General features: G+C 44.8%; 1 protein-coding gene across 1 annotated transcript in view; it reads right to left on the reverse strand.

The window, feature by feature from the left end:
- wdr19 (WD repeat domain 19) overlaps positions 1-13,229 on the reverse strand; it is a 20,679-nt gene extending 7,450 nt beyond the window's left edge. Inside the window, exons 1-20 of the mRNA XM_083634783.1 lie at positions 13,162-13,229; positions 12,687-12,778; positions 12,482-12,547; positions 12,213-12,338; positions 11,450-11,565; positions 10,802-10,917; positions 10,362-10,442; positions 9,053-9,165; positions 8,791-8,964; positions 8,506-8,576; positions 7,857-8,029; positions 7,609-7,711; positions 7,365-7,471; positions 5,149-5,265; positions 3,571-3,726; positions 2,675-2,822; positions 1,802-2,018; positions 925-1,084; positions 686-796; positions 1-86 (exon numbers count right to left, since the gene is read on the reverse strand). The exon at positions 1-86 is cut by the window's left edge and continues 24 nt beyond it. Coding sequence (XP_083490909.1) covers positions 1-86; positions 686-796; positions 925-1,084; positions 1,802-2,018; positions 2,675-2,822; positions 3,571-3,726; positions 5,149-5,265; positions 7,365-7,471; positions 7,609-7,711; positions 7,857-8,029; positions 8,506-8,576; positions 8,791-8,964; positions 9,053-9,165; positions 10,362-10,442; positions 10,802-10,917; positions 11,450-11,565; positions 12,213-12,338; positions 12,482-12,547; positions 12,687-12,778; positions 13,162-13,167 — 2,339 coding nt within the window. The 5' untranslated portion in view covers positions 13,168-13,229. The remainder of the gene's footprint in view (positions 87-685; positions 797-924; positions 1,085-1,801; positions 2,019-2,674; positions 2,823-3,570; positions 3,727-5,148; positions 5,266-7,364; positions 7,472-7,608; positions 7,712-7,856; positions 8,030-8,505; positions 8,577-8,790; positions 8,965-9,052; positions 9,166-10,361; positions 10,443-10,801; positions 10,918-11,449; positions 11,566-12,212; positions 12,339-12,481; positions 12,548-12,686; positions 12,779-13,161) is intronic.
- Positions 13,230-13,475: the final 246 nt, after the last annotated feature.

The raw sequence follows: 13,475 nt of genomic DNA on the forward strand, positions 1-13,475 counted from the left end.
TCTTTAGATATAAAGGGAATCTGGTCTTCTGCCAGCCTCTTGGCCAGCATCAGAGCACTGTCCCAATGCAACAGGTCTCTCCTCATCTAACACACACACACACACACACACACACACACACACACACACACACACACACACACACACACACACACACACACGATAGGCAGTTGAAATCATCAGTTTGATGATCCCATTGTCTGCTGACAATACCCGTGTTTCCAGTTAATTTCACACTTAATGGTAACTCATAAGCAGCAAAGCACCTGTCTTTACAATCACATATGTTCGGTATAGAGCTGACAGTAACTTGTAATTGTAGCTTGTGACTGAATGCCAGACTTTCCTATAAACCCAAACAGGACAGGCATCTGCCCTGGAGAACATGCTGCATCAAGTCTGGGCACATTTACACTGCCTTTGTCTCTAGAGGACACATACTGTTTACTCTTTAGGCCTTGTGTGTGTGTGTGTGTGTGTGTGTGTGTGTGTGTGTGTGTGTGTGTGTGTGTGTGTGTGTGTGTGTGTGTGTGTGTGTGTGTGTGTGTGTGTGTGTGTGTGTGTGTGTGTGTGTGTGTGTGTGTGTGTGTGTGTGTGTGTGTGTGTGTGTGTGTGTGTGTGTGTGTGTGTGCAGGTGCGTGCGTGCATGTGTGTGTGTGTGTGCGTGTGTTTGTTTCTGTGTTACCTCCAAAGCAGCGATGGGACAGTTTGAGGACAGATAGAGGTCCTGAGCCAGGTTGTAGTCATTCAGGAACATGGCCAAATGACCAGCCAACAAATTCCTGTCCTCTATACCCTAGAGCCAGAGGATGAGAGAGACAGAGAGAGAAGAAAAACATGGTGCCTGTTATCAAGAGTGTGTGAAACATGAACCATGGTGCGTGTGTGTGTGTCTGTGTGTGTGTGCTGTTGTGTGTCTTTTACCTGGGTGCCCTGCAGCGACAGGACCATGCCTACGTTGCCACTCATGCGGTAGACTTGGATGGCCAGCTCCACCTCCATGTGGACCAGACAGGCTCGGCCCATCTCTGCCCAGTCCGCCCCGCTGCCCGCAGACTTACACAGATCCCAGGCTTCAGGGAACCTGACCAGGACACACACACAGAAGAATGTTATATTTTTATATTATTATATAAAACCCTTTTAATATATATAAAAAAAAAAATTGACAGGCAGTTTTGGACAAACTTGTAACTAAACTACATTTACACACAATCATGGACATTATCCTGAGCAATAAAACAAAACCACAGAAGCTGAATATGAGACTTGTAAAAAAAATGGCAGAAAACCCAAATAAGCACAATTCTTAAACTACAACATCTACAGTATTAGAAGTGATCATGGACTGGACTCCGGCGCGAGCGCAGGTCTCAGATCCACAACGTACCCTGACCTGACACAAAAACCTAGCACTTTTCAAGGGCAAATTATTTCAAAATTACGGGCCAATAATTCACAGAGACGTTCATATGTACCAGTCTCATAAGTGCTCGAGTGCAATTTAGTTTCCAGTCATGCTTACGCATCGAGATGAATCATTAACACAAAGCAATCTTGAAATCCTGAGTATTTCTTAAGTGCTCTCAAGACCTAGGTGACCAGCAATGACACAGCGCAGCTGTCGATAGGAAGTAAATGTATCAAGCTTGGCCCAGCATTTTTTTTATAAATCCAAGCTCCATTATATTTTTATTCAATTCATTTATTTTGCATTCAACACTTTCCAGGCCCGTGGCAACCCTGACTGACTGATAGATATATGAAGTGTTCTTCATCAGGTAGCAGCATCATGGCCGACCTCTTGAGCGTGAGTGCCTGGGCGAGCTGCGTGCTGAGCGCGTGCGGGGCGTCGGCCTGCGTGCTGCTGGACGAGAGGCTGAGGAAGGCGTGTGTGCTCAGAGCCACCTCGCTCGTCACGCCACTCGCCGTCTGGCACGTCAGCTCCCCGTTGTACAACAGCAAAGGCTTCTGGGAGTAAGGCAGCCCCGTGCTACCCACCAGCACCACCTGGAGGCCTGAGAGCAGAAAGAGAGAAAGGATGAGGGAGAGAAAGAGATGGAGGGTATGAAAAGGAGAAGTATACCAAGGTTCCCACACCTTCTTAAACATCAAATTCAAGGACCTTCCAGGCCCAATTCCCTCGAATTCGAGGACCCAACACGGCATAGTTTGAGACACGGATCAAGGTTCAGGGTATATGCAGGAATCCTGAAGATAAATTCAATACATTTTAAGACCTTTTTAATACTTTTTCAAGACCTCAACGCCACTTTCGTCACATCAGCGATAGAGAGGTGTAAATCACAAGTTTCATCACGATACAATATTATATAGATTCTTTGATATGGTATTTGCTGATATCACAAAGTCTACCACGATGTGATATCAATTCAATTCAGGGGTCTATGATCAATATGGGATGATATCATAATAAGCTCATTTAACATCATCAGCACAACAGCTACAAAATGTAATAGCTCTCAAATGGCAATTAAGACTTTTTAATACTTTTTAAGGGCCTTAATTTCCCCTAAATTGATTTATCAACTTTTAATACTTTTCAAGACCCCCGCGGATACCCTGAGGTTAATCACTGTTACAGCACTGAGAATCTTTATAATGAGAACTAGCAGGAGTGTGTGTACGTGTACGCGCGTTACTATCTCCCTACCGTATATGGTGGTTTTATGCAGGGCGTAGGTGTAGACCTTGTCATCGTCGTAAGCTACAAACACTCCTCGGTCAGTGGGCCAGTTCTCCCACAGCACTCCTGTGATGGTGGGAGAGAAGTTGGGGAGCTCATAGAAGCAGTCTGTCGCCTGGTTGGACACAAACACAACAGTATAGTGAAAAACAGCCAGCAGCACGTTTAGTCATATTTCAGTCAGTGTCAAACGTTGTGAGGGAGGGGGGGGGGGGGGGGGGGGAGAGTGTTTCTGGTGTGACCTGTTAAGCGTGAGCTCAGCTTCAGCTTGGCTTGAGCTTTGCTTCGGCGTATGGTGTGAACAAAGCATAAGGCCTTGTCAGCATGACAATGGCTACAGTCATCATATGGCTACAGTCGTCATATGCTCTTATTCATCTTAAAATCGGATTATTGGCTTGCATGTGATTGCATGTAATTCTTGTACCTGTGGTATGAAAAAAAATAAGGCGTCACGCCCAATTTGACTGAGTATGAACTTGTCAGGTTTGAGCGAGGGAGAAGGGATGGTACGCCATGAAGGTCAAACTCACAAGGAATAATGACATACAGTACATGTGCCTGTAGTGAAATCGCTCAGGCAATCCAATCAATTCTGAAATCCCTTTAGAATCTGTTATTCAATGCCATGCTCCTGTTTCGTTGTTTTGATGTGAGATGTTTCATACAAGCTATGTATTTTTATCCATTTATTAATCTCGCCTACATAAATGATTGACTGCATCTCTTCTTGCCACGATATTTCATCACATTGTGCAACTTTTAAATGCTCCGTTTTATCAAAGGGCAATAAACCTGAACCTGAATGATGTGTGTATGTAAGTTCAGCTGTGTATGGATGGTTGTATATCAAGTGTACTGACGTTGCCGGGGGAGAGCAGGAAGCCGCCGTTCTTGTTGTCGATGAAGACCAGCCGCGAGCCGTTGGGGTCGGGGAACACCTTCCTCACGCCCACAGAGTGGCTGTGGCTGTTCACCGTCTGCCAGTCCTCCAGTAACACACACACAACGCTGCCCGACTGACCGAGAGAGAGAGAGAGAGAGAGAGAGAGAGAGAGAGAGAGAGAGGTTACAACTTCCACTCGCAAAAGAGAGAGTAAACAACTAGACAACTAAAATAGACAGAAAGAAAATGGAAGAAGGTTGGGATAGAGAGAGACAGGAGGAGCGATAATGAAAAAGAGAAGAGGTGGAAGAGAGAGAAAAAGATAAGAGATAAGATAAGAGAAAGACCGAAACGGAAGGAGCAGCAAAAGAAGCAAGATTTGCAACTGCTTGAGAGTGGATGTCCACAAAGATTTTGAGCAGTGTTAAAACCACAAAATATGATGAAATATATGAATACAAATCCAATGTCATAGCTTCCCGAGGTTTAGTTCGCATTGAATATTTGTCTTGGGTTTGGTGATGAATAATTGCATAAAAGGGGGAAAAGCTGAAATCACAATACTGACAACTGTTGACATCAGCCTGCTCCCTGATGTATGATGACAAAGTGGGAGGTGGGCCTCCCCAGCAGTTTCAGGGGAGGCTCAGTGAATGGAAGTGAAACAAATATGGCATTAGTTACTAAAAGGAGATGTCATAGAATACCCTAAATGTGTGTGATTTGGTTAAAGAAATAGTTCAGAGATGCAGTAGTTTGGGGGGGAATTTTTCCAGTTTTTCCCACTTTCCCAGAGTCAGAAGCAAATAAATTCCTTCAGACAGACCTTTTTATCTTTTTTTGGTATAGTCTGAAGTTTGTCAAACAGCAATATCAGCCCGGGTCAAACAATGGGGGTCAAACAACATAATCATGATCCCATAGGCATCCATGAATTAAGAAAGGGGGGGTATTTTTCCAAGCTTTGTCTTGGGGGAGGCCCACAGTCTCAGACTTTGAAAACCCCCCGCAATAGAGAATTCATTTGGGAAAGGATCATTTTCTAGTTCAGAAATGATAGTTACAGTTAGTTATCTGTGTGTTCAAGTCTTCATTGTGGTCTAGTTTATAGCTTTAGGAGAAATTGGATTGGGCCTGGGTTGTCCTCGGCTACAGAGTACCGCAGGGATCACGTCTTTTTGTAGGCGGAAAGCGGAAGTTCCAGAGACGTTGGAGCTTAAGGGGAAAAGTGAATGGGGTTTTAGAATGGGTATTTTACTTAAATGTATAAAATAAGGTCTGTGGTTAACAAAAGTTTATGGGAGTGGTCATTTGTGTTCAGCAGGATAATCTTCACAAACGTGAATCACTTTTATGACTTTTTAAACGTAAATGCATCTTTTTAAGGGCGATTTTCAGAAAACGTTAAAAAAAACATGCTACTTCCGGACTCATTCCTGCGGTGCTCTATAGGAAAGGCCATGAGGGGGAAAATGGGTCAGCGTTCTCTTCAAAGAAACCCTGTGAGGTTCCTCAAAAGTAAGTGATCTGACTGTGGTGAGATGATGAGCCTTACATCAGTGCCGTAGTAAAGGAAGTCAGCAGTGAGTGCGTGGCAAAGTATCCTCCCTTTTCTGTCATCATCTGGAAACAGCTTCATCTGCCTCTTCTCCTCCTGGTCCTCGCCTTCAATCTAAAACACACGTACAGGTGTGCTTTCACACTCAGGACACAAGTACAGGTGTGCTTTCACACTCAGGACACACGTACAGGCGTGCTTTCACACTCAGAACACACATACAGGTGTGCTTTCACACTCAGAACACACATACAGGTGTGTTTTCACACTCAGGACACACATACAGGTGTGCTTTCACACTCAGGACACACATACAGGTGTGCTTTCACACTCAGGACACACATACAGGTGTGCTTTCACACTCAGGACACACATACAGGTGTGCTTTCACACTCAGGACACACATACAGGTGTGTTTTCACACTCAGTCAGGACACACATACAGGTGTGCTTTCACACTCAGGACCTACAGGTGTGCTTTTACACTCAGGACACACGTACAGGTGTGTTTTCACACTCAGGACACACATACAGGTGTGTTTTCACACTCAGGACACACTTACAGGTGTGTTTTTACACTCAGGACACACTTACAGGTGTGCTTTCACACTCAGGACACACTTACAGGTGTGTTTTTACACTCAGGACACACTTACAGGTGTGTTTTTACACTCAGGACACACTTACAGGTGTGCTTTCACACTCAGGACACACATACAGGTGTGCTTTCACACTCAGGACACACTTACAGGTGTGCTTTTACACTCAGGACACACTTACAGGTGTGCTTTCACACTCAGGACACACTTACAGGTGTGCTTTCACACTCAGGACACACTTACAGGTGTGTTTTTACACTCAGGACACACTTACAGGTGTGCTTTCACACTCAGGACACACTTACAGGTGTGTTTTTACACTCAGGACACACATACAGGTGTGCTTTCACACTCAGGACACACTTACAGGTGTGCTTTCACACTCAGTCAGGACACACATACAGGTGTGTTTTCACACTCAGGACACACTTACAGGTGTGCTTTCACACTCAGGACACACTTACAGGTGTGCTTTCACACTCAGGACACACATACAGGTATGCTTTTACACTCAGGACACACATACAGGTGTGCTTTCACACTCAGGACACACTTACAGGTGTGCTTTCAGACTCAGGACACACATACAGGTGTGTTTTCACACTCAGGACACACTTACAGGTGTGCTTTCACACTCAGGACACACTTACAGGTGTGCTTTCACACTCAGGACACACTTACATGTGTGCTTTTACACTCAGGACACACATACAGGTGTGCTTTTACACTCAGGACACACATACAGGTATGCTTTTACACTCAGGACACACTTACAGGTGTGCTTTCACACTCAGGACACACTTACAGGTGTGCTTTCACACTCAGGACACACTTACAGGTGTGCTTTCACACTCAGGACACACGTACAGGTGTGTTTTCACACTCAGGACACACTTACAGGTGTGCTTTCACACTCAGGACACACTTACAGGTGTGTTTTTACACTCAGGACACACATACAGGTGTGCTTTCACACTCAGGACACACTTACAGGTGTGCTTTCACACTCAGGACACACATACAGGTGTGTTTTCACACTCAGGACACACTTACAGGTGTGCTTTCACACTCAGGACACACTTACAGGTGTGCTTTCACACTCAGGACACACTTACAGGTGTGCTTTTACACTCAGGACACACTTACAGGTGTGCTTTCACACTCAGGACATACAGGTATGCTTTCACACTCAGGGGGAAACGAAAGAATTATGCAAAAGTGTGAAACCTGTACACAACTGCTTTGCTACACATACAGACTATTCACTGTATAATATATGGACAACGCGTCTCCACTTCCTAAAATGCAAAAATGAAGCCAAAATATCTTGTTTCAGCGAGCTGCCATCTTGCTTGTTTGGTGTCATTTGGGACCAGAGTCTGCGCAGTAGAGTCGGGCTGAGCCCCCTCAGCCGTGTCGCAGTCTGACAGAGGTTTGAGAGTGGCTGTTTGGCTCATGTCCCATCCGCTAACATAGAGGGGGGCAGTATTTATGACCTATACTGCAGCCAGCCACCAGGGGGCGATCAAGATGTTTTGGCTTCACTTTGTGGGAACTGAGATGATGTCCACAATATATTGTGCCGTCAATGATACCGATAGCTCACCCACTCACCATGTGCAGCTGTACTTTCCCCTCAAACATCGCTGCTGCGTAGTCCGAGTTAAGGCACATGCTGGCTATCGTCCCCAGGTACTCAATGTCCTTCAGCCTGTTACAACCTGAGTGACACACAAAAACTAGTTATACTCCCATGCATGACTACACACACACACACACACACACACACACACACACACACACACACACACACACACACGATAGCATATTTAACATATCACACACACACCGCCCACACCGCCGTAGAACCAGGCTCGGTTGTTCATTCCCACGGCCACATGGAATGGCCCCACTGCAATGAAAGTAGGCTCCACTTCCACTTCTAGGACCACAGGACTCTCCTGAGAAACACAGGGAGCGAGAGAGGAACTGAAGATCCTGTAGGTCCCGTAGGGAACAAAACAAACAACAAATACCGGTCCGGTGTGTGCGTGTGTGTGTGTGCGTGCGTGCGTGTGCGTGCGTGTGCATGCGTGTCCTCCTCACCCCCTCCACCTGGTTGGAGACAGTGACCTCGAGCAGCGAGGTGAGGTAGGCCAGCCTGGTACCGAAGCTGTCCCCCAGGATGGGCAGCCTGGTCAGGAACACATGGAGCGTCCCTCTCTGGGTGGATATCGCCAACAGCTGCCCGTCATCTGTCCAGGCCAACTGGTCCAGACCTGAGGGAGGAGAGAGAGGGAGGGAGGGAGAGGGTATTATTTTGATTTTGTTGTTGTTGTTATATGTTGTTGTATTTTATGTTTCAGGTACATACATATATACATTATATGATTATACATGATATGATACATTACATATGATGATTAGTAGTATGAACAGTATGAATAGAGGAGTGAGAGGTTGATATGCTGTTCACTTCCTTTCTGTACCTCTCCCTTTGCAGCAACAAATACAACACTCTTAACAGCACCAATAATGTACAGTAAGCAGTGAAATAAGGGTCGGCAGCAGGGCATATTGTGCAAAACTGTCCAAAATATTTCAAAAATTTACAAAACAAAAAACAAAAACAATAAAAGTCTATCACAGTATTTCCCGAATATTGCGATTTTGAAAATTGACACACACAAAAAGAGAAAAAGAAAAAAAGAAAAATTGGATATTATTGAAAATGGGCCCAAGCCTAGTCTCTCACCTTTAGTCTCGTCATCCAGACGAACGATGTTGCTGATGTCTTTAAGATCAGACAGCTCATGGATCTTTATGCTGCAAAGACACACACACACACACACACACACACACACACACACACACACACACACACACACACACACACACACACACACACACACACACACACACACACACACACACACACACACACACACACACACACACACACACACACACACACGGCTTTAGACCTTTCTACATACACACCTGTCATACATACTTGAACCTGTGCGTGCGTGCAGTGCACCTGTTGTCTCCACAGGAGGCAGCCTTGTTTAAGGCCGGGGAGATGGCCACACTGTTGAGGCTGTCTTTATGGTTGTGAGCCTGGTACAGCTCCTGGCCGATCTCCCTGATGTGGGTGGAGATCACCACAAAGTAGCCATGGGAGAAGCCGATCAGTATATACCCGTCACCGTACCTGGACGAGAGGGAGAGAGGGAGGGACTCAGACTCAGTACAAACCCCTCCTGGATATTTGGCTGTGTGGTGGAGTGGGCGCACTGTACCAGCGGTAGGAGACGATGCTTCCGTAGCGAGGCTGGAATTCCAGTTCTATCGGGTTTTCGGGGTCGTTGAGGTTGAAAAGGAACAGCGTCTTCTTCCCCACAGACACGCTCACCTGAAGGGTCAAAGGTCAGAGTCAGGTGAGTATGTGTGATGACATCATTCCTACGTCCAATAATCCCCATCCCTGATTAATGTGTAGTCATGGAAATACTGCACAAAAGGAAAGTGTGTATGCTCAATCACTTGAAAATGTTCTAATAAAGTGGAAATATTGCTTTAAATATCACACCAGTGTTTCCCACAGGATTTAGAGTATTTCTGGTGGGGGCCCGCAGACCCCCTAGGGGGGTGCGGGGGCATGCCCCCCCACAAGATTTTTTAAAACATTTTAAAGTAAAATGCATGAATTTGGTGTACTTTGAGAAAGCTTAAGAGCAAAATTAAAAGGCTAGATCTAAGTAAGAACATGTCATCATTACTGTGCTGTGGGTTTACAATGACAAACTAAATTTCTCCCTATAGGTCAGGGATACTCAACTTGCTTTGCCACTTTCGTGAAATAATAGAAGGTGAGGGGCCAGTTAATAAACAAACAATATACATTTTTCTGTAGCGGATTGTAGGTTTTTGGGGTGTCAGCCGGAGTTTAGGCTGACAATGTTGTGCACACCTGATAGTTAGGTTAAGTTAGTTAGGTTAAGTACATACATAAGTGCCTGGGTAGCGAGCAGATGGCGGTATTTGACAATTTAGCAGCTAAATCATAGATTATTGAAAGATATTCCATATTCCAGACTGAAATGCTATAACAGAAGTATTGGCCAGAATGACATGAACATTTATTGGACACTTATTCAGCGGATATCTTGCATGTTGCGTTCAGGTGCACTGTTAAAAAAAAAAAAAAAAAAAAAAAAAATTTTTTGGTCAACATCATTTTGTGGCGGTCCAAATATTATTGTGGCGGCCCGCCACAAATTCCTTTATGTATGGGAAACACTGCACACAGTTGCCATCTGACAAAGAAAACAAATCAGTTGCATATAAGTGGAAGTTGTGTGAAATTATGACTCAAACAACAGGGAAGATTGTTTTAATAGCAACCCTCTAGGGATGAATGTGCTTTTCTCATTTCTTCACGTGTAGACCGGTGTAGACACACACACACACGCACACGTGCGCGCGCACACACACACGCACGCACGCACGCACACACACACACACACACACACACACACACACACACACACACACACACACACACACACACACACACACACACACACACACACACACACACACACTTACGGTGCTCTCTCCTGGAGACGACCTCTCATCTGTCTTCATCACAGAGAAGTAAACGTCAGCAGGCTCGCTGCGCAGCGTCGTCTGGCAGAACGACAGAAGGGAAGAACGGTATACCAGGTGCTCCTTCCTGTTAATATCCCTGTGCTTGCTCTGATATGCCTCTTTTCTACCTTTCCTCCAGCTGTTACTCTTTTACCTACTCTATCATACATGACCACTCTGACATTACTCTATCATACATGACTCTACCATACATGACCACTCTGACATGACTCCATCATACATGACCACTCTGACATTACTTGCACTATTGGACGCTTGTAATGGGTTAGGGTTAGAGTTACTGCAACAATAATCAATTGTCAAGGCAATGCTTACATCTGTGTGTTTGTGGCTGTGCATGTGTGTTCACGCACACAGGCCTGTGCATGGGTGTATACCTGTCGGATTGTGTCCCCCTCATGGTTGCTGACGCTCAAAGAGCGGTCATCACTGCCCAGTGCCAGTAGATTATGAGTACTCCAACAACCACATGTGATCCTCTTGGTGTGTTTACCTAGTATGTGAGGTGAGGGAGGGGAGAGAGAGCATCAGTAATAGAGGAGACGTGAAAGGTAGAAAACCACAAACAAGTAACTGTGCAGTCGTGTGTGTGTGTGTGTGTGTGTGTTAGGGCTGTGAATCTTCACTGGCCTCACGATTCGATTCGATTACGAATCAGAGGGCTACGATTCGATTTGATTACGATTATCGATGCATCTCGATGCATCTTCAATCGATGCATCACTTTTTTCCCCAATACATGATTTATTTTTTCTCACTTTCATTTTTCTCACTGTGTGGCTACTTTTAATATAAAAGTGCATTTGGAATTGCATTGCATTATGATCCAAATAAACAACTGCATGTACTTCCATGATATTTTATTCGATTATTTAAAAAATTATAATAATAATTAATAATCGATTTTTGACATTTGTGAATCGATGCAGAATCGTGCACGTCCGCATCGCGATGCATCTTATAATCGATTATTTTTGACATCCCTAGTGTGTGTGTGTGTGTTTATATGTGTGTGCATGCGTTACCCAACACAGGGATCTTCCGTGAGGTCTGCTGGTTGTAGATCAACAGGTTTCCTTTAGCCGTCCCAACTGCCAACAGTGGGCTGGTCTTTGACCACGAGATGAAGGACATCTGATCCCTATTGAAAACAACACAAGCAGGAAGGAAACCGGGAATGCCTCGTTAAGAATTAGTGGTGCTAATGTAGTCTATACAAATACTGGCAGTGGCTCTGTTGAACAACAGCCTGGTAAAAGCATCCTGATCGCCTGAACTCACATTCCGTTTCGTTCTGCGTAACAGTCTGGCCTCCAACTCGCCCACATCGATTTCAGTGGGCGTGAGTACTTGTCTTCTTGACAGACAACTGCTTCAGCCAATCAGCGTCACCAAATCCAAATCCACTCGAAAGGATGGCAAAAACTTGTTTTCCCGCCGAGAAACTCCGCTGGTGCATACTCGTCTTCCTGTTTAATTGTTGTTATTGAGTCTATTTCTTCAATAACTGCACTTATGGCTGTGTTTACCGACGTTAACGTTACCACTCTTTGCTTCGGGAGCCGCCATCCTGTTTTGCCTGATTGGCCGGTTATGTTGTCAATTACGAGGCAGGTCCCTGATTGGCCCGTGCATTTTGTAATTTAACGTAATTTAACGCCCGCACCGGCTGGAGGCCAGAATGATCCGCAGAACGAAACAGAATATGAGTTCACGTGATCAGGATGGTTTTACCAGGCTAGATGAACAAGGGCTGGAATTAGAAATGTGTCGGCGTGTCTGTCCCACCTCATGCCGCTGTCTATATGCGATGTCTTATTGACGCTGGCCTCCCACAGGTAGATGGAGCTGGACTTTTCAGCTATCACCGCCAGAATGTCCCCGTCCTTATCCCAGTCCATCGCCACACAGCGCCTGGAGGGAGCGAGAGGGAAGAGGAGAGAGACTTTTGAACAGCAATAAGTAATCAGCACAATACCTTTTACTTATAACATTATAAGCAGAAGACGTCAACAGATCTGTGGAATAGTCAAAACATGTCCTCTCTGTCCGCTTACCCTGGAAGGTTGAGTTCATTCCTCTTGTGCCCATATCGATCAAATATATTCACCGAGTTGTCATTTCTGCATGAGAAATGCACACATTTTAATTACATTTCTGTTTGAGTTCTTTCCAGTAGGCTACTTTACAAAGAAGTTGAATATTACAATATTTTGGTTGCACTCTATTCTCATGTCTCCAGCCACAGCAGTTTATACTCACCCTGCAACAGCGATGTAATTCCCAAGGGTTTTCTGCCATTTGTACTGCAGGGTGAAGTTTACCCACGCTTTGTCCGTGAGGGTGAAAACACGCTGTGGGCAGAAAAGGGATTTAAAATATGAATGTTTGTAATACAAACAAACATGTATGCTGATAAAAACTGAAATCGCCAAGAGGTTGGAAAACGCTGTCCGATAATGGACCTCGTCCTGTTACATAGCTCGTTGTGAATGAATGCCTGATAACGGAGCGTGTCACATAGCGTAAACCAGGTTATAAACCAGGTTGTTGTGATTATAACGTTACCCTGGTCTAGCTCTGGACCAGGGCTAGCAAGATGATATAGCTAGCAATGTGTTAGCTTAGTTAGCAGGAGTTACCGTTAGAATGTAAACACATTCATATGACTAAAGCAAGCTCATCATAAACCAACGAGTAACTAATATGTTGTTGTAATTCTTTCCTTGGCGCCTACCTTCATTTTGATGACATTTAAGCTTTTAATTCAAAGCATCTTCGCTGCAACAGTTGTGTATATCCCAGAATGCTTCGCTGTTAGCGTCTGCAGAAGCTACAGCGATGTCATAGCAACAGCCATTATCCAATCAACTTTAGCTAGTAGCTACACCGATGTCAAGAGACTAGGATAATACAATTTATATTAACTTCCGCTGACACTTTCAAAATAAATTGTCGATCGTATTGCAACACTTATTTTGTACACACAGACACACACACACACACACACACACACACACACACACACACACACACACACACACACACACA

The sequence above is a fragment of the Poromitra crassiceps genome (assembly GCF_964638095.1).
Source record: "Poromitra crassiceps genome assembly, chromosome: 4".
NCBI classification, from domain to species: domain Eukaryota; kingdom Metazoa; phylum Chordata; class Actinopteri; order Beryciformes; family Melamphaidae; genus Poromitra; species Poromitra crassiceps.